This window comes from Narcine bancroftii, chromosome 2 (assembly GCF_036971445.1).
Source record: "Narcine bancroftii isolate sNarBan1 chromosome 2, sNarBan1.hap1, whole genome shotgun sequence".
Taxonomy (NCBI): Eukaryota; Metazoa; Chordata; class Chondrichthyes; order Torpediniformes; family Narcinidae; genus Narcine; species Narcine bancroftii.
The window spans coordinates 371,218,864-371,244,964 of NC_091470.1; the positions used below are offsets into that span (position 1 = coordinate 371,218,864).

At 43.9% G+C, this 26,101-nt stretch overlaps 1 protein-coding gene across 1 annotated transcript in view; it reads right to left on the minus strand.

The window, feature by feature from the left end:
* The window catches only part of LOC138753136 (laminin subunit alpha-3-like), a 341,672-nt gene that overhangs the window by 295,864 nt on the left and 19,707 nt on the right, over positions 1-26,101 (minus strand). Inside the window, exons 5-9 of the mRNA XM_069915711.1 lie at positions 24,333-24,448; positions 17,350-17,468; positions 13,320-13,410; positions 12,574-12,705; positions 5,129-5,191 (exon numbers count right to left, since the gene is read on the minus strand). Of these exons, the coding sequence (XP_069771812.1) occupies positions 5,129-5,191; positions 12,574-12,705; positions 13,320-13,410; positions 17,350-17,468; positions 24,333-24,448 (521 nt within the window). The remainder of the gene's footprint in view (positions 1-5,128; positions 5,192-12,573; positions 12,706-13,319; positions 13,411-17,349; positions 17,469-24,332; positions 24,449-26,101) is intronic.

Below are 26,101 nucleotides of genomic sequence, written 5' to 3' on the forward strand. Positions count from 1 at the left end.
CTGATTAAAGTGAACTTTACATAAAGACTACCATACTGGTTTTTTTTTCAAATTACTTTACATTTTGCACTGGGTTTTGTCATTTAAACTGTTTATTCTTAATGCAGGTGTACAGTATTAATTAGGCATTGCAAGAGTGTGTTTCAGTCAACCGGAAAATTTGCATTTCTGGCATCTGCAATCCCCATAGGTGCCGGATACCAGGGATTTTACTTTGATTTATGAAGGCCAATGTGCCAAAATCTCTCTTTACAAAAGCTTCCTTCACATTTAGTTCAGTACAGTTCACATCTGGATCCACTCTTTTTCAAAGAAGTCCTGTCCAAGTATTAATAATAACAGTTTGTCCTGAAAACAATGTTTATTTAATAGAAGGAATGGTGGAAATCTGTTTTGCAGTAAATAGCGTGATCTAATCTTGAGTTAATAATATCATTTAACCCATGCCATATTACTTCATTTCAAATAAAAACTAAACAACTGCTCCTGTGGATAAATAACAATAATAACATAACATGCGAAACAAAACTAGGAGCAGGAGAGGGTCATGCAGCTTGTCAATCCTGCTCGTCCAGTCAATAAGATCATGGCTGATCTGGCCGTAGACTCAGCCAGTTCCTGTTCCCATACTATGCAAAAGTCTATCCAACTGTGTCTTAAATACATTCAATGAGGCAGTCTCTTCTGCTTCCTTAGGCAGAGAATTTCATAGACTTACTACTCTCTGGGAGAAGCAGTTCCTCCAACTGCTCTATTTCCCGAATGTAATCCTTTTTCATCTTAGTTACATAACTTATTATCTGCCCTCTAATGAAGGCTTTCATTGCATCCCATAATATAAATTTGTCTTTCATTGATCCTGTGTTTATTTCAAAATATGTTTTAATTTGGCATTCAATAAACTCCCTAAATTCCTGCCTTTTAAGTAGCATGGAGTTTAACCTCCATCTACATGTTCTTGGTGGGATGTCCTCCAGTTCTCTTGCTAATAACAGGGGTGAATGATCAGATAGTAATCTAGCTTTATACTCGGTGTTCCTGACTCTCCCTTGAATATGAGCCGACAACAAAAACATCAATCCTCGAGTATGTTTTATGCCTACTCGAATAATATGAAAATTCCTTCTCTCTTGGGTGTTGCCTCCTCCATATATCCACAAGTTTCATTTCCTGCATTGATTTAACCATCAATTTGGCCACTTTATTCTTTTTACTCGTCTTTTGTCCAGTTGTATCCAACATTGCGTCCAAATTAAGGTTAAAATCCCTCCTATCAATATATTTCCTTGTGTGTCTGCAATCTTCAAAAAAATATCCTACATAAAGTTTTGATCCTCCTCGTTAGGTGCATATATAATGAGCAAATTCCAAAATTCTGAGTATATCTGACACTTTATCATTACATACCTCCCTGACGGATCTATTATTTCCTCCTCTATTTTGATTGGTACATTTTTGTTACGCTTTGCTTTTTCCTAACTTTTTTCCTATTTTCCTGGAACAGGGGTGGTTTTCCCAACCGGCCACTACTCCATCACGTGACTCTTCATTCCATCCCTTGTTTAACTCCATTTTTACATTATTTCCCCTAGTTTAGACAAGACATACAAACAGCTCGGTGCCATGCCCTTCCGGCCCATGAGTCCGTGCTGCCCAAATATCCCAATTAATCTTCAACCCAGGTACGTTTTTCCTTTGAAGGGTGTGGGGAAACCAGAGCACCCGGGGGAAACCCATGTAGATGTGGGGAGAATGTACAAACTCCTTACAGTTCCAATTTGCTTCAAGCGTGCTGTGGTCCTCCCTTTTCCTGAAAAAAACTCAACCTAGACCTCTCCACACCGAAAAATTACAAACCTGTTTCTAATCTGCCATTCCTGTCAAAGGTCCTCAAAAAAGTTGTTCTTAGCCAATTGTTGCCCTACCTACATCAAAACAACAGATCCTAAAAAATTTCCAGTTATAATGCCCACCACAGCACAGAGTCAGCCTTAATAAGAGTATACAATGACTCAGGAAGCTCCGCCATTCTAATTCTCCTCGTCCTCAGTGCAGTGTTCAATACGGTGGATCATGCTGTTTTAATAGATTGCCTCTGGCAGAGGGTCGGTGTCGACGGCATGGCCCTGAACTGGTTTAAATCTTATCTCAGTGATAGGACTTTATCAGTCAACATGGGCAAATTTTCATCCTCACCTGCTACCCTTTCCTGTGGGGTCCCACAAGGGTCTATTCTTGGCTCCATTCTCTTCTCCTTACACACGCTTCCCCTTGTCCATATCATCAAAAAACATGGCATCTCCTTCCACTGCTATGCTGATGACGCCCAGCTCTATCTCCCACAAAGCCCAATGATCAAGCAAAGATAACCAGCCTCATCGACTGTCTGGAGGATATAAAGTGTGGATGGCTCAAAACTTCCTGCAGCTAAACTAAGGCAAATCTGAGATCATCTATCTGGCCCCCTAACTCCTCCAAAATTATTGCCAATACCCTTGGCAACCCTCATTAAACCTGTGGTGAATCATAATTCCACCACTAGGCCACCTATCTAAAAAGCCGTCCAGAGCTACAGTCCAGCCTTCCAGGTTCGTCTTGCAGAGAGACAAGACCTCTTAGTGTACATATTAGTTTATTAAAGCTGTCTTATACTCCCACTGCTGGTGTGGTTATTGTCAGTACAAACCACACATCAAATCCCTTGGTGATATATTCGATCCCACCTTCAAATCAATGGTGTAGTAAAAGCCAGCTTTTTCCAACCGCACTATTGCCAAAATCAAATTATTCCTGTCACTAAAAGACTTTGAGAAAGTTATCCACACCCTCATTTTCTCCTGTTCGACTACTCTAACTCCCTTTACATGGGAATTAGTCAGTCGTCATTATCCCATCTGCAGCTAAATGCTGCAGCAAAGCTCCTGACAGGAGCCAAGAAGAGGGACCATCTCACCCCTATTCTCATCTCCCTACACTGGTTGCCAGTTTGGCTCAGGATAGATTTAAAAATTCTCCAGTTTGTTTATAAAGCCATCAATAGACTAGCCCCCTCTTACATCACCGATCTCCTAATGCCCTTCTCCACTTCAAGATCCCTCAGATTAGCCAATTTAGGGCACTTGTTTGCTCAAATCGCAAACTATAGGGAGATTGTGCCTTTGTGATAGCAGCCCCCAAACTGTGGGACAATATTCCTCCCTCCATCAAATCAGCCCCTTCCTTTAACTCTTCTAAATCCAGGCTGAAGCATTTTTACTTGCAAGCATTTTGGTGATTGTTACCAAGTTGTATGTACAATTCTAGACCTCGTGTATAATACTCATTTTAATACTGTAATTTAAATAGCTGCTTAAGTTATAATGTAATTTATGATCTGTACAGCACTTTGGTCAACATGAGTTGTTTTAAATGTGCTATATAAATAAATTAAACTACAGACAGCGCCGGATTCAAACCTTAGTCGCTGACGCTTTAATAGCATTGCGCTAACCGCTGCACTAACCATGCCGCCTCAGCTGCCAGTGGAAACAACCGCCCTACTTAAATCTTATTTATTCATGTTGAGGCCAAATTTGGAGTATTGTGGGCAGTTTTGGTCATCTAACTACAGGAAAGATAACAAAAAGATTGAAAGAATGTAGAAATTTGCTAGGATGTTGCCTAGACTTTAGGAATTGAGTTACAGGAGCGAAGAAGAACGAGGCGTATAGATATAGTTTATATAAGTTGGCTTTTTCCACTGATGGTAGGTGAGATACAAACCAGAGGACATGGGTTAAGGGTAAAAGGAGAAAGGTTTAGAGGGAACAATAGGTGTAACTTTGCACAGAGATTGGTGGGAGTATGAAACAAGTTGACAGCTGAAGTGGTGAATGCAGGCTCAATTTTAATTTTTAAGAAGAATTTGGACAGGTACATGGATGAGAGGAGTATGGAGTGCTATGGTCAGAGTGACCAGTGGGGCTCAGTAGAATAATAGTTTGGCATGGACTAGAAAGGCTGAAGGGCCTGTTTCTGTGCTGTAATGTTTTATGGTTCTATGTCATCAGTTTACTGGCATGTAATGAGATTCCATATAGCAGTACTAAAACACATTAAAAAGTCTACAGGAAGGACTCAACAGTGAGAAAGGGGAGTGAAAGAGAAAAGTCTGCAGACACTGAGATTGTAGTAAAAACACACTGAAATGCTGGAGGAACTCCGCCGGTCTTTTCAGCGTCTCGAGACAAATATATATTGCTGACATTTTGGGCCTTCTTCAAGGAAAAGGTAGAATAAGACAGAAGCAAGATACTGTATATCAGAACATCTCAGAATTCAAACAATGGGGGAGGAATCCAGACCAACAAAAGGTGTTTATTGAATATGATAAGGGTCGAGGTAGAATTGATCATATTTGTGCGAATGGAGACAGAATGAAGAGACAGAGATAGGGAAAGGGGACAGAGTGGGGGGGGGGGTGGTTTAACAAAAGCCAAAGGTCAATATTAATGCCATCTGGTTGGAAGGGGCCCAGTTGGAAGATGAGTTGTTGTCCTCCAATTTAAGGGTGGTCTCAGTCTGCCAGTACATGAGACTATGGACAGACTTGTCGGCAAAAGAATGGGATGGAGAATTGAAATGGGTGGCCACTGGAAGATCCATGCTATTACAGCGGACAGAGCCGAGGTGCTCAACAAGGTGATGTCCAAGTCTGCGTCCAGTCTCTCAGATGTCGAGGAGATCACAGCAGGAGCACTGGATGGAGAAGATGACCCCTGTAGATTCACAAGTCAAATGTTGCTTCACTTGGAAGGTCTGTATGGGGCCCAGAATGGTGGAGAGGGAGGAGGTGTGGGTACAAGTGGAGCATCTCCTGCAGTCACAGGATTAGGTCCCAAGAGGATGATTGGGGGGGAGGGAAGAGTGAACAAGGGAGTCACGTAGGAAGCGGTCCCTGCCCAAGGCAGAGAGGTCTAGTGGTGGGATCATGTAGTAGGTGGCAGAGGATGTGTTCAATGCGGAGGCTGATGGGGTGGTAGGTGAGGACAAGAGGAATCCTGTCCTTGTTGAGCGTGGAGGTCACACAACACAATGCTCATCAAAGCTTTTCAATCTCACATGCTGAATGTTAATTGGAATCACTCACTCTGCAGATGTCCTGGAGATGGGATTATGGTCACCGGAAGGGGTGTGGTAAAAATAGAACTACCTGGAAGAAAAAAAGAACCATTATTGCTTACATCAACATCCGAGTACAAGAAATTCAAAAAGAAGTCAGCCATATGGATCGTTGAATCTGCTCCGCTGTTAAATGAGATTGTGGCTGAACTGGTTCATCTCCACTTTTCCGCCTGTTCCCATCATTTCTTTATTATGCAAAAAAACATCTTACAGTCTTAAATGTATTTAATAAGGCAGCTTCTACTGCAGAGGTCCCCAAACATTCTAGACCATCAACCCCTTTATGGAATACTTGATCCCTCATCGACCCCAAATCATGGAATCCTGGTGCTGGCCGGGGTGGGGGAATGGGAGAGTGGGTTTGGTGAACAGGGGGGGTGGTGGTACTGGGTGAGGGATGGCAGCAGTGGACTGGGGGAGCAGCAGAGCTGGACAGAGAGTGAAGTTGCTAGATGGCAGGGGTGATGGCAGTACTGGATGGGGGGTTCAGTGGTGCTGCATTGGGGTGGTGGTGCTGCTCTATGGTGGGGGAAGGGGTGGCTGTGCTGAACAAGCAGGGTTGGTGGCAGCTCTGGACGACAAGGATGGCGGGGGGTGATGGTGCTGGATGGGGTGGTTGGTGACGGTGCTTGACAGGAGGGTGACGGATTGCCACTGAACACCCCAAACCTTTCAAAGAAACTAATATTCTGCAAACATAAATGAAATCTGGAAGAACTTAAAGAGGGGTGGTGAGAGAGGTCAAAGAGCATGGACACAAGCCATTTGGCCAAGTTGTCTATCTGAGCTAGTGTCACCTTCCTGAGTTTCCCCACATCTATTCTCAACCTGTCTTCAGCTATGAACACCTTAGAACTTTGCTCAGTTTATAGGGCCCCTTCCCTGTGAAGCAGTCAAGTTTAGTTGGATTTTTTGATACTTCATTCCTACCGACTACATAAAAAAAACATAAAAAACATTTTCTGATTTCAGTCCGTGGCCCCCTTCCCCCCCCCCCCCGTCAATGTGCGGTGGCCCCCAGGGGAGTTTGGTCCTCATTGAGAATGGCTGCTCTAAATCTTTCCTATCCAATTACATCCAAGGGTTGATGATTCGAGCAGAGAGGAAGTGTAGGGGAGATTGAGGAGGGTACAGCACCTTTAGACTTAGAAACGTAGAAACATAGAACAATTACTGCACAGAAACAGGTCCCTTTGGCCCTACTAGTACATACCAAACCATTTTTTATTGCCTAGTCCCACTGACCTGCACCCGGTCCATAGCCCTCCATACCTCTCCCATCTATATATCTGTCCAAATTTCCCTTAAATGTTAAACTTGTTCCTCATTCCCACCACTCTCTGAGTGAAGAAGCTCCCCATCATGTTCCCCCTAAAGTTTTCCCCTTAACCCATCTCTTTTTGTTTGAATCTCACCCACCCTCAATGTAAAAAGCCTGTCTACATTTACTCTGTCTATCCTCTCATAATTTTAAATATCTCTATCAAATCTCCCCTCATTCTTCTACACTCCGGGGAATAAAGTCTTAACTTGTTTAACCTTTCCCTGTAACTCAGTCGCTGAAGCCCAAACAACATCCTAGTAAATTTTCTCTGCACTCTTTCTATCTTATTGATATAATTCCTTTAGTTAGGTGACCAAAACTGCACACAATACTCTAAATTTGGCCTCAACAATGTCTTATACAACTTTACCATAGCATCCCAACTCCTGTACTCAAGACTTTGATTTATGAAGGGCAAAATGCCAAAAGCTCTCTTTCCAACCCTATCCACCTGTGACATCACTTTTAGGGAATTATGTATCTGTATTCCCAGGTCCCTCAGTTCTAATGCACTCTTCAGTACCTGACCATTTACCATGTATATCCTTTCTTGGTTTGTCCTTCCAAATTGCAACACCTCACACTTGTCTGCATTAAATTCCATCTGTCATTTTTCAGCCCATTTTTCCAGCTGGTCCAGATCCTTCTGCAGCTTTGAAAACCTTCTTCACTGTCCACAACGTTTCCAATCCTAGTGTCATCTGCAAACTTACTGATCCAATTTACCACATTATCATCCAGATCATTGATATAGACGACCAATAAAAATGGTCCCTGTACCAATCCCTGAGGCACCACTAGTCACAGGCCTCCAGTCTGAGAAGTAATCTTCCACCATTACTCTCTGGATTCTCCCGTCCAGCCATTGTTGAATCCAGCACTGCTTCACCATGAATACCGAGCGACTGAACCTTCCTGACTAACCTGCCATACGGGACCTTGTCAAAGGCCTTACTGAAATCCATGTAGACAACATCCACAGCCGTTCCTTCATCAACTTTCCTGGTAACCTCCTCGAAAAGCTCTATAAGATTTGTTAAACACAATCTACCATGTATAGAGCTATGTTGACTATCCCTAATCAGTCCATGGCTCTCCAAATAATTGTATATCCAATCTCTTAGAACACCTTCCAATAATTTACCTACTATGATGTCAGGTTCTCTATTCTATAATTTCCATGATTACTTTTGCAGCCTTTTTTATACAATGGAAGAACATGAGCTGCCCTCCAATCCTCTGGCACCACACCCATGGCTAAGGGCATTTTAACTATTTCTGCCAGGGCCCCTGCAATTTCTACACTAGTCTCCCTCAAGGCCCAAGGGAATATTTTGTCAGGCCCTGGGGATTTATCCACCCTTATTCGATTTAAGACAGCAAGCACCTCCTTCTCTTTAATCTGTATAGGTTCCATGATCTCACTGCCTGTTTTCCTTACTTCCCATGACTCTATGTCTGTTTCCTTAGTGAATATTGAGGGAAAAAAAAACATTTAAGATCTTAATGGCTCCATGATCTTCAAGGGGACTAATTTTGTCCCTTATTGTGCTTATGCTCTTAATATACCTGTAGAAACCCTTAGGATTTTCCTTCACATTGTCTGCCAAAGTAACCTCATATCTTCTTTTAGCCTCCCTGATTTCTTTCTTGGTCTTTTTTGAAAATTTTATTTAATATTTTCAAATTACACAAAAAAATACAACCATAACTATGTCCATTCCCCCTTATAAAAACCCCCCAAAAAACACAAAAAAAAGCTCCCCAACCCCCATCCCCCAAAACCTTACAAATACATGTCAAATATTCCCTGATCGAGTGCCACTTTACCACAATTATTTAATTTCTATCACCATACATTTCAAAATAAACCCCACATATCAATAAAAAAGGAGGAATTGTTTCTTACATTATATGTTAGATTTTCCAAATATAAACAAGACTGCAGTTCATTATGCCATCTACGCAAACTTAATTGTACATCACTCTTCCATGGAACCGCTCTACATTTTCTTGCTACTGCTAATCTTAATCTTAAAAAAGCCAAATATAGTTTAGGCATTTTTGAATCAACAAATGGAACATTAACATAACCCAACAAACATAGCCTAGGATCCAATCGAATATCCATTTCAAACAAGTCTCTCAAAAATGTTACTATCTCCTCCCAAAAATATTTAATTTTCTTACACGACCAAAAGTACCTTTCTGCTCTCTACATCTAAAGCATAAATCTGTTGTGCTAAATCCATTTCTCCTCAATTTTTCAGGGGTTAAATAGAATTGATGCAAAAAATTATAATTAATCATCTGTTAACCTCACATTAATTAACTTTGTAACACTATCAATACACATTTGTGTCCATTCCTCCCATGACAAAACAATATTTAAATCTTTTTCCCATTTCTCCTTAACTTTATACACATCTACTTTTTCATTTTTTTCCTGCAACAACCTATACATATACGAAATAAAACCTTTTATCTTCAATTAATCATTCAAATTTTGTTTGACGAGGTAAATTTATTTCTTTACCATAACTCTTCTTTAAAAAAATCTCAAAGTCGTTAATAAACAAACAAAGAATTTGACACAATACTGTATTTTTCTTGTAACCTTTTAAACGAGCAAAACTTCCCTGCTTCAAAACAATCTAAACATTAACTATTCTTTTAAATTCCCAATTTTTTAAATAAGGACTATTCAATGAAAAGGGAATTAATTTATTCTGATAAAATGGTGACTTTATCGATTTCTTTCTTGAGATTTTTCTTGCATTTTTATACTCAAGTATCTTATTTTTTACATGCTGCCTAATTTTGTTATACACCTCTCCCTTCTTCCGAACCAGATCCTCAATATCCCTCGAAAACCAAGGTTCCCTATACCTTTTAACTTCTACAGAGAAAGTTTGTGGTCGAAGGTGCTTACCAATAAATCCAGCAGGGGTGTGGTATTGAACACCCTCCTACAAGGTTCACAAAGCTGGGGAGCATGAGGGAGAAGGAAAGAAGAGGCACTGGTGCGAGGAAGGGTTGGGTAGGATATTAAACAGCATGAAAGCAATACGCTGAATGTCCTCCTTGCAGCACCGTTCTTTTCCACCAGGCATCCTGAACCATTCATCTCACCCTGGACATCAGACCAGGTTGACCAGACACAAGGGGGAAGGGGTGCAGGAGAAAGAGGGTCGGATACAACCTGGACATTGATTACCAGCTCCAGGGCTGGACACAGCACTGGGACACTGTCCCCCTGCATACCTCTACACACCCCAGGGATAGATTGATGGAAGAACAGGATCCTCGACACTAATGAAGGCAACAAATGGAAAGAAAATCTCAGGCATCTATCTTTATCAATGCTTAGAGTTGTTGGCCAGTTTCTAACATGTTTTAAGGTCTTTTACTTTATGATATATTGTAGACAGCATTAAGTTCCCAGGGGTAAACTTCTCCAGTGACCTGGTCCCACCCACATCAATGCAATAGCCAAGAAAGTGCACCTGTGCCTCTACCTCCCCATAGGAAATTTGTCACATCCCCTATGTCCTTCGGCAACTTCTACAGGTGTCTAAATTAAAGCATCCTGTCAGGTTTCATTCCGGCATGGGACAGGAACTGCTCCACCAGTTTGCAGAGGGTTGTGAATGTGGCTTAGACCAGCACACACACATTTCTCCTCTTCAGAAAGAGATCAGTTGGTTTGCAGCAAAGACAACTTAATTTTACTATTCTGGGGTTCATTCAGGAGTCTGATATCAGTGGGAGTTCAGTTATCCTTAAATCTGGGGATGCATGATCTCATACTGATGAATCATCTTTTTGACAGGAAGGGGGGTGAAAAGAGTGAGAATGGGGTGGGTGCAGCAGGAGTCGATTGAGGAGAGAGTGTGTGTGTGATGGTCTGTACAGAACCATCAGGAGGGCAATCTCTGAGGATTAGCCTAATGGTTAACACAATGCTATTACAGCGCCAGAGTCCTTGTGCTGTCTCTAAGGAGTTTGTACGTTCTGCCAGTGACTACGCTGGTTTCCTCTGGGTGCTCCAGTTTCCTCTCACCCTCCAAAACGAATGGTTGATTTAAGTGTAATTGGGTGGCACAAGTTTAAATGACCAGAATTGGCTTCTACCATGCTGTAAATAAAATAAAATTTGAAATTCTCAACTATGAAGAGTTGGCCTCAGCACCTTTCCCACCAGGGAAAGGCCAGGACCACAGTTCAAGAGGTGGGCTGGGGTGGGTGCTCCCCTGCACCTGAGGTATCACATGACTCTGCTGAGGAGTTGATAAGAACTTTAGGGCCACTGGCCAACGACTGAATGAGATGAAGGAGGCAGGGTTTGAGTTGGCATAGTTGGCACTCAGAGTCCTTAATACAAGTGGGACCAATCATTTAAATCAGCAGATGGTTTATGAGCTCAGATTTCAAATGCTGGGATAGAAAGAGACATGGAAATGAACACCAGGGGTACTTATCCGGCCTCACCTGTGTATGCAGAGGGGCTTGGTTGGAATGTGGCTGTGATGGAGTGCTTCAGTCATGAGGACAGACTGGAGAGGCCATCACAGTTTAAGCACAATGTGGAAGACACTCAGTAGGTGAAAAGTGTGCTTTATACAGGGGTGTATCTAGGGTCATGGTAGGCATGGCACGTGCCCAGGGTGCCACTTGAAGGCAGTGGTGCCATTGAAGGGAGTCCCCAGCCACCACCCCCAGGTGAGCATTATCTCGGGCATACAAGGAACACAGACCTGTTTCTTTCTGCAACCAGTAAACTCGTCCTCATCCGAGCGTTCGTGCTTAATTATACAACGTCAAATACAATATGGCGGCCATCAAGGCTAGGTTTCACGATACTGCTGTGTTGTCATCTATTTTAACACATTGATCACCCCTGCCATAGGTGCTATTTTGCATAGAAATGCTACTGACTTTGTATTTAGCAAAGATAAAGATACAGAACCAACATTTCAGGCTTGAGCCTTTCTTCAAGGTACGGCCTACATTTTGCTCATATGTTGATTGAAGGGCTTAAGCCTGAAACGTTGGTTCTTTGTTATATAAAGTATACTGGTAGACTTGCTGAGTTTCTCCAGCATTGTGTTTTTACTTCAATCACGGTGTCTGCAGACTTCTGTGTTTTACTCCAGCTCTGTTTACCCTGGAGCCAAGGACATGAGGAACGGACCCAACAGAAATATACAAAATTATCGCAATTGTTGGTTGGATAGAAAGAAGGATACTGTTAGCCATGGTAGGTATTTCCAAGACCAGAAGGTTCTGGTCAGAGGGAGAAGGAGGAGGTCTGGAAGGGTTATTTTCACAGAGAGGTAAAAATGTCAAACACTACAGGACATGCATTGAAGGAGAAGGGGAGAAAGTTTTTAAATTAAATTTAGACATTTAGACCTTTCTGGCCCATGAGCCGATGCCACTCAATTACATCCAATTGACCTTCAAACCCGATACATTTTGAAGGGTGGGAGGAAACTGGAGCACCCAGAGAAATTCCATGTAGAAAGGAGGAGAATGTATAAACTCCTTAGAGACAGCGCTGGATTTGAACTTGGATCATTGGTGCTGTAAATAGCATTGCGCTAACTGTGCCACTCACTTTAAGAGAGAGTTGTGGGAAAATATTTAACACAGAGAGTGGTGGGTGCCTGGAATGGGCTGCCAGGGATAGTGGTGGAAGCAGATACAATCGTAGCATTTAAGAGGCTTCTCAATAGACAAATGGATATGAAGGGGTGGAGGGATATGGATCATGTGCAGGCAGCAGTTTTAGTTTGATTTGAACGTCATGTTCAGCACAGTCACGTGGGCCAAAGGGCCTGTTCCTGTGCTGTACTGTTGTGTTCTATGTTGAGGGGGTGAGGGTGGCAGAGACTCTGACGTTGTTGACCAAGTCTCAGTATGCGTTCCAATCCAGCAAGGTGGAGAAAGCTCCGGTCCAACTGTGGTAAAGGGGATGGGAATGTGGGTGGGAATTCAATGTTCTGCATGGACTGAGTGGGCTGAAGAACCTGTTTCTGAGTTGTATGATGCAGGACTCCAGGACAAGTCAATGTGGTACATACGGATGCACAGGGGGAAGTTGTAGTGTCCTGGAGCACAGCGGTTGCAGTCTTCCCCGCCAAACCCAACGCGGCACCGACAGGTCCCTGTGGTCTCTTCACAGCCCTCACTGAATGTTGGGTTACACCTGCAGGCTGGACAGAAGGAGATAACATACAGCATTTATTTTTACCCTTACAACATCAGTGCGCCTGATGGCTCAGCGTTCCCTCAGCCCTGCAATGGGCTTTAGCCCAGAGTTCCAGGGCAGTGATGCAGAGTCACCTGCCAGCCATGTCTATTCTGCTCCTCCACTTCCCCACCCTCCTCAGGGGCATTTATCCATTTTTAGCGGGATCTGGTGGGATTGGGCAGGGCTGGTGTCACAGGGATCATGTGGGATCGGGAAATGCTGTTGTCATGGGGGATCAGTAGAATTGGGCAGTGTTGGTGTCACTGGAGATCTGGTGGGATCGGCAGTGCTGGTGTCACTGGGGATCTGAGGCGATCGAGTAGTGCTGGTGTCACTGGGATCTGGGGGGATAGGGCAATGTCAGTGTCACTGAAGATTGGTGGAATCAGGCAGTGTTAGTATCACCGGGATCTGGTGGGATTGAACAAATACAGTTGAACGACCTGATTGGGGATAATATCAGGTTGGGTGTGACCCACCTTTGACCCAATCTCCTAGTTCCCCTCAATGTGATTGGTCAGTGGGTGTGGCAGTGACCTGTGCAGCGATGGGAACAATTAATGAGAGGTTGCTCACCTACACAGCCTCCAGGCGCCTCCTTGGGAACTCCCGGGAGACGATAATAGAAGGGGGCGCATCGTTCACAGTTGACTCCAGAGGTGTAGTGCTGCACAAAAGTGTGGAAACAGGTGACTTACAAACAGTACACAAAGTTACACACCTAAAAGCTCTTTCCAGCTGCTGAGTTGTTAAATTAGAACATTAAGTACAATACACCCAGTCTTTGACACTAACACCAGGACCTCCTCAACTCTTGCGATAGGAGGAAAATTCTTTTGATTTAATTTGTTACATAGAGGCAATTGGTTTGAGCAAACTTTAATGGAAATATACATCATGAAGAAATGGTGTAGGTCACCTACTCCTCTTGTATCAGAACACGCTCTTCAGTCCGTGTGCCTGTGCTGAACATGAGGGCAAATTAAACTAAAACTCTGCTGCCTGCATTTGCTCCTCCATATTTATGTGTCTGAGTAGAAGCCTGTTCAACACAACTTTTGTACCTGCTTCCACCACTACCCCTGGCAGCCCGGTCCAGGCCCCCACCACCCAGTGTGAAGTAATGTAAAAACTCCAGTATCCAGCAACAATGAGGATTGGTAGATGCTGGATAAGTGAATTTTCTGTTGCTTGAGATTGCATGTTGCGTGATTGGAGAACTAACAGTGAGGTGTGCCAATTTTAAATTTCCATATTTTTTGCCTCTTTATTTTCCGTGATTATTTTGCTGGTTGCTTGAATTCCAGATCACAGGGTTTTTACTGTAGTTGCCCCACATCTCTTCCTTAGACTTTGTCTCCAGTGTGTGTCATTTTTGCCTTGGAGAAAAGATTTTGACTGTCCCACCCTTTCATGATTTTAAAAACCTCTATCAGGTCACTTCTCAACCTCCAACGCTCCAGAGAAAACAACCCACGACCCCCATAACTCATCCCCTCTAATCCAAACAACGTCCTGGTAAACTCTTCAGTAACACACATGTAGAAGCTGCATTAAACCATTCGGCCCACTGAGTCAGCTCTGCCCTTTGAATTGTGGTTGATATATTTTCCACCCAGCCCCATTTCCTGCCTTAACCAAGGCCTTTCAGCTAAACAGATGCACATGAGAAGGCAGATGATGGATTCTAAAAACAAACTGCTGGAGGAACTCAGCAGGTTAGGCAGCGTCTATGTAGGGAGAAGGATGGTCGACATTTCACCCTGTGACTCTGCATCACGGTTAGTGTACTGGTTACAAGCCACCCAGATTCAAATCCGGTACCCTCTGTAAGGAGTTTGTATGTTCTCCATGGGTTTTCCCTGGCTGCTCCAGTTTTCTCCCTGTGTATGTGTGTGTGTGTGTGTGTGTGTGTGTGTGTGTGTGTGTGTGTATGAGAGTCTGTGTGTGTGTGTGTGTGTGTGTGTGTGTGTGTGTGTGTGTATGAGAGTCTGTGTGTGTGTGTGTGTGTGTGTGTGTGTGTGTACGTGCATGCGTGAGTGTGTGCCTGTCTATATATCTACGTCTCTGTGTGTGTGCTGTGACTTTCTCCCATTTTTAAGTTCAATTTATTTGTGTAGGACTGTCCCTTTAAGAGAATAGATTTAACAAACCTTGCAGGTTTTGGAAAGTGACTGTGAACTAGCTTCAAAGACAACTGTACTTAATTTTTATGTTTGCAGAGTGAAGGGAAACAGCCCTGAAGTAGAGACCATGTGACCAGCTTAATGAAAAGATAGAGAATCATTTGCTCAGGAGGCCATTTAAGAAGGCAACACAAGAGAAAAGTGCCCTTTGACTTTTGTGGGAATGAGAATCTCACTTGGCCTCATTGTGATGTTATAGACAAACTGTCAGATTTCCTCCTGTCCCTATAAAGCAATGGTTCTCAACCTTTTTCTTTCCACTCACATACCACTTTAAGTAATCCCTGAGCCATAAGCGCTCGGTGATTAGTAAGGGACTCTTTAAGGTGGAGGCATGTGAGTGGGAAGAGAAGGTTAAGAATCACTGCTCTAGACCCAATTGTTAATGAAATATTTTGCTTGATAAAAATTGTAATTGGGCCCATTTCCTTTGGAGTTCAGAATGAGTCAATAATGAGTCAATTAGGTACGATTAAAATTGTGGTTTTCAAACTTTTTCTTTCCACCCACATTCCACCTTAAGCAATCCTTTACTAATCACAGAGCACCTAATGGCATAGGGAATACTTAAAGTGGTACATGAGTGGAAAGAAAAAAGTTGAGAACCACTGCTATAAGGGAAAGAGAAGACCATTTTGTGACCAAAAAGAGAGAAGATCACTTTTGTTTGACTGACCCACGTAAAGGGTTCTACTTGCAGAAGAAATACAGGTACACGATCCTTTATCTGGACATCTAAAATCTGGAAAGCTCCAAAATCCGACAAGTGGAGAGAGAGAGAGACGGCAGTGCGAGATGGGCGGGCAAGGGACCAGCAGCGCGAGTCGAGCGGGCGAGGGAGGGACACCGGCAGCACGAGTCGGGCAGGCAAGGGCGAGGGACCAGGAGCGTGAGTCGGGCAGACGATGGGGGGAGACCAGCAGCACGAGTCGGGCGGGCGAGGGGGTGAGACCGGCAGCACAAGTCGGGTGGTCGAGGGAGGGCGGGAGACCAGCAGCACGAGTTGGGTAGGCAAGGGGAGGGGGAGACTGGCAGCGCAAGTCGGGCGGGCGGGGGGGTAGACCGGCAGCGCGAGTCGGGCAATCGAGGGAGAGAGACCGGCAGCGTGAGTCAGGCGGGCAAGGGGTGAGAGACCGGCAGCGCAAGTCGGACAGGCAAGGGGGGAGAGACCGGCAGCGCAAGTCGGGTGGGTGAGGGGAGAGACTGGCAGCGCGAATCGGGTGGGCGAGGGGGGAGTCTGGCAGCGCGAGTCAGGCGGGCAAGGGGGGAGACCTGCAGCGCAAGTCAGGGTGGGCGAGGGGGAGACCAAAAGCGCGAGACGGGCAGTCGAGGGAGAAAGACCGGCAGCGCGTCGGGCGGGCAAGTGGGTAGAGACCGGCAGCGCAAGTCGGGTGGGCGAGGGGGGAGACCGGCAGCGCGAATCGGGTGGGCGAAGTGGGGGAGACCGGCAGTGCGAGTTGGGCGGGTGAGGGGGGGGGGGAGTGACAGCAGTGCGATTGGAAGGGGGTTGGGGTGGATACGGCAGCACAATTCGGGTGGGCTTAAATCTGGCTTTCTGAAGTCCGGAAAAATCCAAAATTCAGAACACACTGTCCCCCCAAGGGTTCTGGATAAAGGATTGTGTACCTGTACTGCGTTTGGATAGTGAGCAGAATGAGAGTCACTTGAGTTCAGCTGAGCCACGAAAAGGGTTCTGGAAGATTTGTGAGCATCATTTGCTTCATGTCCCCTACGCCAAAGAAGAGGGGGAGTTTAAGTTGGCACTCGTCCAAAAAGGACATTACATTGAAGCACCTCAACAAGGGATTTGCGAGTTAATCAACATTCTGTAACCCCCCCCCATTTCATGAACTGCTCATTTCTGCTAAGGCCTGTGTGTCTCACCCACCTTAATGTGTTGCATCCACCTAAGGCCTGTGTATCTCATCAATCTCATGCCTGCGTCAATTTCAAATCCACATGTCAACATCTCTGATTATCTGAAACTTGGAACTATCGAGATTTGGGCCCTGTAGTGGCTTGGGGTATTCCACAAACACCAGTATATTTGTGCATAGTTGGGGTTAATTTACACAAGTGTAGATAAGTTTAGTTAAGTTTAGATAAGTTAAGTTAAATTAGTGTAGGTGTTATATCATTGTTGATTAATAATTAAAAATATGATTGTAAATATAACACTGTCTGGAATCATTCTTATCGCTGGTATGTAACAGTGCGATTGCGTGCACGTGCATGTCCATGTGTCATGTTCTCTCTTTATACAGACTCTGTCCCCTCCATCATCTCAGACCTATACAGAGTCTAGACCTGAAAAGGGTCCACCTCTCTGCCTCCACAGATGCTGCCTGATCCACTGAGTTTTTCCAGTCATTTCATTCCAGTGAATGGGTTTGTTTGGAGGTGAGCAGTCTGTTCCATACCTGGCAGTTCAGGCAGACGCCTCCACCTTCATACTCCCCGTGGATGTTCATACTCGCCCTCCTTCGGCTGACTGATTCATCGTAGTAACAATGTGTGGCGTGTCCGTGGCAGTTACACACTGCAGAATGATACACATAAATCACTTCAATACCCATTCAGCCCAATAAGCCTCTTCAATAGGCACATAGATATAAGAATTATGGAAGGTTATGGGCTGTGAAGGGTCAAATACTGGTGGATGTGGAGTAAGTTTATAGAGGTGCAGAGATAGGTTGGTATTGGTGCTGCACAATTGCTCAGCAAAAGGAGGTGTAAGGTGCTCCTTCTGTCCGATAGCTGACAGGTCACCCTTGGCCAAGGTGTGATACCTGCTTAACTTCCCAATCAGGGTCACGTGAAGCCATGTATTGCAGATGGTGGATGGTTTTTACAAACAGATTCTACAAATTGGAATTTATGGTTATAAAACTAAAAATGCTGGGCAGGTGAATCTGCTGATCAATGGCCAGGGTTACCCGTCCAGAATGGACCCTGCAACTGATGAAGGCAACGGAAAACCACTTCAGTATTTTTCCTTTGTATAATCATGAATTCAAAATCGACTACAGTCTCAGCTCAAAGATGGAGCCTTCACCGAAGGAGAACAGGGGAGGCAACATCTACAATCATGAATGAATGAAATATGTAGGTTTATATGATTGGTATAGATAAAGTAAATACAAGCAAGCTTTATCCACTGAGATTAGGTGGGATAAAAACTTGAGGAGGTGAGTTAAGGGTGAAAGGAGAAATGATTAAAGGGAACTTTGGGGAGAATTACTTCACACAGAGAGTGGTGGGAGTGTTGAACAAGCAGCCAGCTGAAGTGGTGAAGGTGGGTTCGATTTTGACGTAAGGAAAAAATAGATAGCTACATAGATGGGAGGGGTACAGAGGTCTATGGACCAGGTGCAGATCAGTGGGACTAGACAGAATAGTAGTTCACCACAGACTAGAAGAACCAAAAGGCCTATTTCTATACTGTAGTGTTCTATGGTTCCATGTACCAGTTGGTTGGCACAACACTATAGGATGGTGGTGACTGGTGGAGACACACCAGAACATTAGCTGGCATGGAGGGTTTGAGTTATGAGGAGAGACTGGAGAAGCTGTGACTGGATTTTGGGGTGAAGGTGAATGAGGGGAACCTGATAGGGATGTACCAAATTATGAGGGACATAAATAGGGTTCAAAGGAGGAATCTTTTCCCCCAGGCAAATGCAGGCAAATAGGTCTATCTCAGAGAGACAACTTGGTCAGCATGGATGGGTGGGGCCAAGGGCCTGTATCTGTGCTGTTCAACAAGGACCCCATGGCTGTCTCCTGCCTACACTGTGGTCAGGTATGTTATCATGTAAAAAGTTGTAGTGATAAAGTTTGTTTGCACTGTGACTATTCACCCATCACTCCTGTGTTCATTGGTAGTGGCATCTTGATATTAAGTTTGTGTTCCTTGCTTCCAATCCATTTGTGTATTTGTGACATCCAACCTCTGTCATATCTAGCCCATTAGACCACAGAGCTCTTTCAGTAAGGATCTTCAACATTCTTGAATTTAATTGTTTTACCAGTGGCAGCCATGTCCTGCCCCAACATCTCTGCCTCTCTATCTTTTTTTCGTAAAACATCGTTTGACACCAAACCTACCTCTCTGACCAACCGACCTTCATCTCCTCTCTGACAACCCCCTAGCCCCCCCACCCCACAGCATCATATAAAAAACTCAGAGGTTGGGGGGGGGGGGGATGTTGGAATGTGAATGGGTCAAAATAGCATAGCTGGTGATCTCCAGGTGAGGAAACATCAGCACAATGGAGAATAAGAAGGGTGTTTATAATGACTAAAGGGACTGCTCACATGAACCAGCTGAGACTTTCATATTCCGAAACAATATTTATTTATTTGTATCGCTGAAACACTTGTCCTGTGTATGTATTATTTGTTTGGATGTGTGTTAAGTCTGGTTGTGTGTCTGCATGTTTTGCACCGAGGACCAGAGAATGCTGTTTCGTCGGGCTGTACTTGCACAAACATTTGACTTGACTGTTCTAATTTGTTCTCTTGAAAACATCTATGTTTTCAGGACTCTGCAAACGACATTAAATTGCCTCTAGGATTTTGGGCATGAACTGTCCAATTTGTGTTTTTTCGAGGCTCAGACAGAGTGGCACGAATGGAACTTAATAGCAAAAGGCCGTTAAAAAAGGAGGAATTCCACTCACTGTGAGGTGCTGGCAGGCCAGCCAGCTTATCCCATGCCAAAACTAGATCCAAACATCTCTGTTCAATCTACGCTGCACAAACAAAGAACAATATGTGGAGACACGACTGCCTGCACAGATTTTGGGCATAGTGTTTAACAGGGGCTGCCAATCGGGGGCCAACAGCAACTCCTCGCAGAGGTTTAATGAGAAAAACATGCTGGAGGTTAGATTGCACAACGTGTGATGATGCAGTTTAACATCACGTTCAGTTGAAGGAGTTCAATCCTGAGCACAAATACACATAGGAGTTACCTTGAAGAAGGCCATAAGGCCATAAGATATAGCAGCAGAAATAGGCTCTTCAATCCATTGAGTCTGCCCTGCCATTTAATCATGAGCTGATCCATTTTCCTACAGAGCCCACTGCCCGGACTTCTCTCCATAACATTTGATGCCCTGAGTAATCAAGAACCTTATCAATCTCTCCAATGACCCGGCCTCCAGAACTGCCTGTGGCAACAAATTCCACAGATTTACCACCCTCTGGATGAAGAAATTCCTCCACATCTCTGTTCTAAGCCAACACCCTTCAATCCTGATGTTGTGCCCTCTCATTCTATACACTGCCACCATGGGAAACAATCTTTCTACTTCTGCTCTGTCCACACCTTTCAAAACGTTTCAATGAGATTCCTCCCCACCCCCATTCTCCTAAATTCCAATGAGAATAGGCCAAGAGCCATCAAATGCTCCTCATGTGAAAACCCTTTCATTCCTGGAATCAACCAAGTGAACCTTCTTTGAACCCTCTCCAATTTCAGCGCATCTTTTCTTAAATGAGGAGCCCAAAACTGCTCACAATCCTCTACGTGAGGTCTCACCAGGACCTTATAAACCCCAACATCACATCCCTGCTCTTATACTCTATTCCTCTTCAAATGAATGTCATTTCAACATTAACCTTGAACCTGGAGACCCAGGACCTCCCAATTCTACAACGGTTCTATGGGAAACTTCCTTGCAACTGATCCCATCTGACTCGGCAGCTGACTCCTGAGTGAATTCTGGCCACTAGGTACCATTCACTCTCCCAAAGTAAAAGATTTGCCATGAGCACCGTTCTCTCCATGGTGTGTGGGGGTTTTGCCCCACATGCTGGCATTGTTACCTCAGTAACACATTAACAGGGGCCGCACAGAGCTCTGCTACATCTGGGAAGGGTTTACACACATACAACTTCTTTTTTCCCTGGAATCTGTCAACGATGAAAGCTTCTGCTGGGAATAACCCCAGTTGTATTTGCGGATCCTGCTGGAATTAATCTCAGCTCGATAAACCTCAAGGCCACCGTGCAAGTTGATACGGTAGATAAGAAGGCATACAGTGCGTTGGCCTTCATTAGTCAGAGATTGAGTTCAAGAGCTGTGAGGTAATGTCTCTGGTTAGACCACACTTGGAGTATTGTGTTCAGTTCTGGTCACCTCATTACAGGAAGGATATAGATGCTTCGGTGAGCATGCAGAGAAGATCAGAGACATGTCTTATGAAGCAAGGTTGACAGAACTAGGACTTTTCTCTCTGCAGCAATGAAGGATGAGAGGTGATTTAACAAAGATTATGAGAGGATGATAGGGTGGGCAGCCAGCTCCTTTTTTCAGGGCAACAATAACAAGGACCAGAAGGGAGGGGAAGAGGGTTGAGGGGAGATGTCAGAGGTAAGTATTTTGCACAGAGTGGTGATGGAAAATCCATGGAGTCAATGTTTCGTGTCGAGACCCTTCCTCTGGACTCAGAGTGGAGAGGGAGTTTATTGTTGTTAACATTGTACAATGTATGGATGCACTAAAATTCTTACTGATTCCAGCTAAACAGGTGTTTTTTTTAAAAATCTGCAAAAGCAACTAAAAAAAATCAACTGCAATAGTACACTTAGTTGAATTAGAGACAATAAATTTTAAAAATAGATAAATATTCACAGTTATCCTAATGCAAAAAAGTGACACCAACAGTACAGATTGTTTGTGGTCTCAGAACAGTCCCTGGATATTGTTACAAGGGGTGGTTCAAAAGTCAGACAGTTGTTGGAAAGAAGCTGCTCTTGAACCTAGAGGTTCTGGTCTTCTGGGTCTGTACCTTCTGCCCATAAGGAGCAATGAGAAGTAATTATTTTTACACAGAGAGTAGAGAGTGCCTGGAATGCATTGCCAGGAGTGGTGGTAGAAGCTGGTACAATAGGGTCATTTAAAAGACTCTTAGACAGGCGCAAGGATGCAAGAAAAAGAGAGGGTTGTGGGTATGAAGGAGGGAAGAGTTAGATTGTTGAGGAGTTGGTTTATATAGGAGGGCACAACATCACGAGCTGAAGAGCCAGTACTGTTCTGGAATGTTCAATGTTCCACGTTCTAGTACAGATGCAGTGAAGATGAACAGACTGAGATAAAGAGATGGCATCCTTACAAGAGACAGGGTAAGTGGAGGTGATCTCCACGTAGCTGTGAAAGTCAATGGATTTACAATGAACATCAGCCGATATAGGGAGAAAAGATTAATCCTGTCTCTGACATTTTTCCAAGAACTTCCCTCTCCGTGATGTTGGACTCACAGGTTTGTAATGACTTGGTTATGCCTTTTGCCCTTCTTAAATCAATGTACCACATTTACCCTCCTGAGTCACCTGACACCTCATCAGATAGTATTTGAAAGTCTCCTCAATTTCCTCCATTGCCTCCCATAGTACCCTGAAATGCACCTCATCAGGTCCAGGATATTATGTGCCTGTAATATACTGAATAATACTTCCTTTTCAATATAGAACAGAACATTACAGCTCAGTACAAACCCTTCAGTTCACAATGGTGTGGCAACTTATGGAAACCAACTTCATAATAATCTAAGCCTTCCCTTCCTCATATCCATAACCGTCTATTTTTCTTACATCCATGTGCCTGTCTGAGAGTCACTTGAATGTCCCTATTGTACCAGCCTCCACCACCATCCCCGCCAATGCATTCCACTCACCCACCAAACTCTGTGAATAAAGCTACCTCTGACATCTCCCCTAAACTTTCCTCCATTCGCCTTAATCAGATGTCTTTTGGTATATGCTATAGCAGAAAAAGGTGCTAGCTGTCCACTCTATCTAAGTCCTCATAATCTTATACACCTCTATTAAGTCATCTATCATCCTTTATCACTCCAAAGACAACAGTTCTGCCAACCTTGCTTCACAAGATCCTTTCTTTAATCCAGGCAACATCCTAGTAAATCTCCTTTCCACCCTCACTGAAGCATCTACATCCTTCCTGAAATTACATTAGAAATAAGTTATTCTTTGCTCTCCGAAAGGAGTTCTGTGGGATTGTCTCTCACTGCTCCCCACTGTAACCCCTGTTGCTCTCAAGCTCTACAACCATGTACTCACCCAGACTCGATTCCCACCCAGCCCAGCCATTCTCCCCTCCCCCTTGTTGCTGCTGTCCCCTTCCTCCTTTCTCTTTCTATCATCTCCTACCTTTGCCACTCCCTACCCCCCCCCCCCTTACTCTTTTGTTCAGACGCTTGCCTGCATTTTCTCATACTTTAATGAAGGGCTCAAGCCTGAAACGTTGGTTCTGTATCTTTATCTTTGCTACATTACGGGCCCTGTTTGACCTGCTGAGCTGCCCCAGCATTTTGTGTTTTTAACTTCAACCATGGTCTCTACAGAAGTTTGTGATGTACTAGGGAATACAATTGAGAACTTTTCATTTAGTTCCTCACCAACATCCTCTGACTACAAGAATAACTTTCCACTTTGGTCACAAACAGGTTCTGCACTTTCCTTATTTACCTCCTTGCCCCTGACGTATATTTTTAAACCCTTTGGGATTTTTCTTAATCTCCTGCACCAGTGATATCTTTTGTCTTCCCTCACCTTTGCTCACCTAACTGAATTACCCCATCAGTTTCAATCTTCTCCATAAGACCATAAGACATGGAAGCAGAAATAGGCCATTCAATCATTTTCCTACTCATCCCCACTGAATAGCCTTCTCCCCATTCCATAAGACATGGAAGCAGAAATATGCCATTCAATCATTTTCCTACTCATCCCCACTGAATAGCCTTCTCCCCATAACCTTTGGCACTCTGGTCAATCAAGAACATACCAATCTCTCCGATAAATACACCAAATATCGTAGCCTCCACAACTGTCTGTGGCAATTAATTCCACAGATTTACCTCCCTCTGGCCAAATAAATTCCACTGGATCTCTGTTCCAAATGGACACCCTTCAATCCTGAAATTGTGCCCTCTTATCCTAGACTCTCCCACCATGGGAAACAACCTTTCTACATCTACTTTGTCCACACCTTTCAACATTTGAAATGTTTCAATAAGATCCCCCCTTATTCTCTTAAATTCCAACAAGAAGAGGCCAAGAGCTGTTTAACGCTCCTCATATGATAACCCTTTCATTCCTCTCCTGTTTTCTGCACCAGCTTTCCACTACTTTTCTGGATACAAACCTCAACATCCCTCAAACTCCAGGGTTCCTTGGACTTGTTGGCCATTATGAGAACACGTACTCCCTGGAATTTCAAACTGGAAAGACTTCCATTTACAAAATGCCAACTTACCTACAAGGAACTGATTGGAGTGCTTTTCCAGTTCAGATGTGAAATGCCAAAGAGTGCTCCCTAATGACAATAATGTGCCTGACTCTGCACTCAGAAAGAAGGAGCATTGACGAAACTCACGTTCGCATTCATTGGTCGAGGAGGTTGTTGCTGGTTGCCATGGCTTCTGGCTGAATCCGGGACAGCAGTGGTCACAGGATATCCCGCAGGTGTTGTGTTGGCACTCGCACTGCAACCTGAACATCACACAAATTGTCAGTAAGGTGCCAAAACACCCATAAAACTGTAAGATGGAGGAGCAAATGTAGGCCTTTCGCCTGTCGATTCTGCCCTGCCATTCCATCACTATTACAAATTCAAAATATCATTACTGTCAGTTTTCTCTCCAACGAGACTGCCCACTTTATTGAATGTCTGGATAATTTAAGGTCACAGAGAAATTGAATTAAGTTTCCCAATATCATCAAGCCACTTCAGAAAACATTTTTGGCCCAATGTTAAAGCTTTAAATCGAAGATTGACTTTATTTTCCCACTCAGCCCCACTGCCCTGCCTTCTCCCCATAACCTTTGATACCCTGACTAAGCAGATACCTATCAATCTCTGCCTTAAATGCACCCAACGACCTGCAAATTTCAGAATTTCACCACCCTCTGGTAAACCCAGTTGGTCTCAACAGCATGACTGCAAGAGACAGCAAATATCTGCAAATGAAAGGCTGTTACTATAGGTAACCTCATTCAGATTGTGGAATTACAAAGACAAGAGCCCTCATTGATACATTCAAAACGTAGATAGATATTTGGAGAATAGGGGAATTAAGAGTCATGGGGAATGTGCAGGTAGATGGAGCTGAGTTCACGGCAAGATCAGCCATGATCTTGTTGATTTGCAGAGCAGGCTTTCAGACCGGATGTTCCCATTACTTATGTGTTCCTGGACTCTTGAACCATAGAACACTAAAGCACAGAAAATAAGCCCTAAGGCACTTCTAATCTGTGTCGAACTATTATTCTGTCCAGTCCCACTGCACTTGGTCCATATTCCTCCCAGCCACGTCCCTGTCCAAAGTTTTCTTAAATTCAAAATTGAGCTCGCATTAACCACTTCAGCTGGCAGCTCGTTCCACACATCCAACATTCTCTGTGTGAAGAAGTTTCTCCAAATGTTCCCCATAAACCTATCCCTTTTCACCCTTAACCCAAGTCCTCTGGTGGATATCTCACTTAACCTCAGTGGAAAAAGCTTACTTGAAATTTACTTGATATATACCCATCAAAATGTTGTATTCCTCTATTAAATCTCCCTTCATTCTTCTATGTTCCAGGGAATAAAGTCCTAAACTGTTTAACTTTCCAAGTGACTCATTACTGAGTCCTTTAAATTTAAAGGATGACTTTAAATTTAAACATATAGCATGGTAACAGGCACTTTTGGCCCATGAGCCCGTGCCACCCAATTCCACCCAATTAACCTACAACCCCCAGTATGTTTTGAACAGTGAGAAGAAACCGGAGCCTCCAGTGAAAACCCACGTAGACATAGAGAACATACAAACTCCTTACTGGATTCGAACCCTGAGTAATCGCTGGTGCTGTGCTAACCCCTACCGCCCAGTGAGTGTAAAAGATTTCTACAGCGTACAAATAGGCCCTTCAGCCTGACCAAACTAGCTCCCTTCATCCATGTCAGCCTATACCTAACCCAGACATGTAGTGTAGTCACGTACTGTTCCAAATTCTAACTGACACACTTGCATCATGACCTTTCAATCCACAAAGAGACAGGTGAAAGATAGAAGGGAATTTAAGGAGGAATTTTCTCACTAAGCGAGTTGAAAATCACTGCCTATAGGGGTTGGAAACAGGGTCAATCAAAGCTTTCAGAGG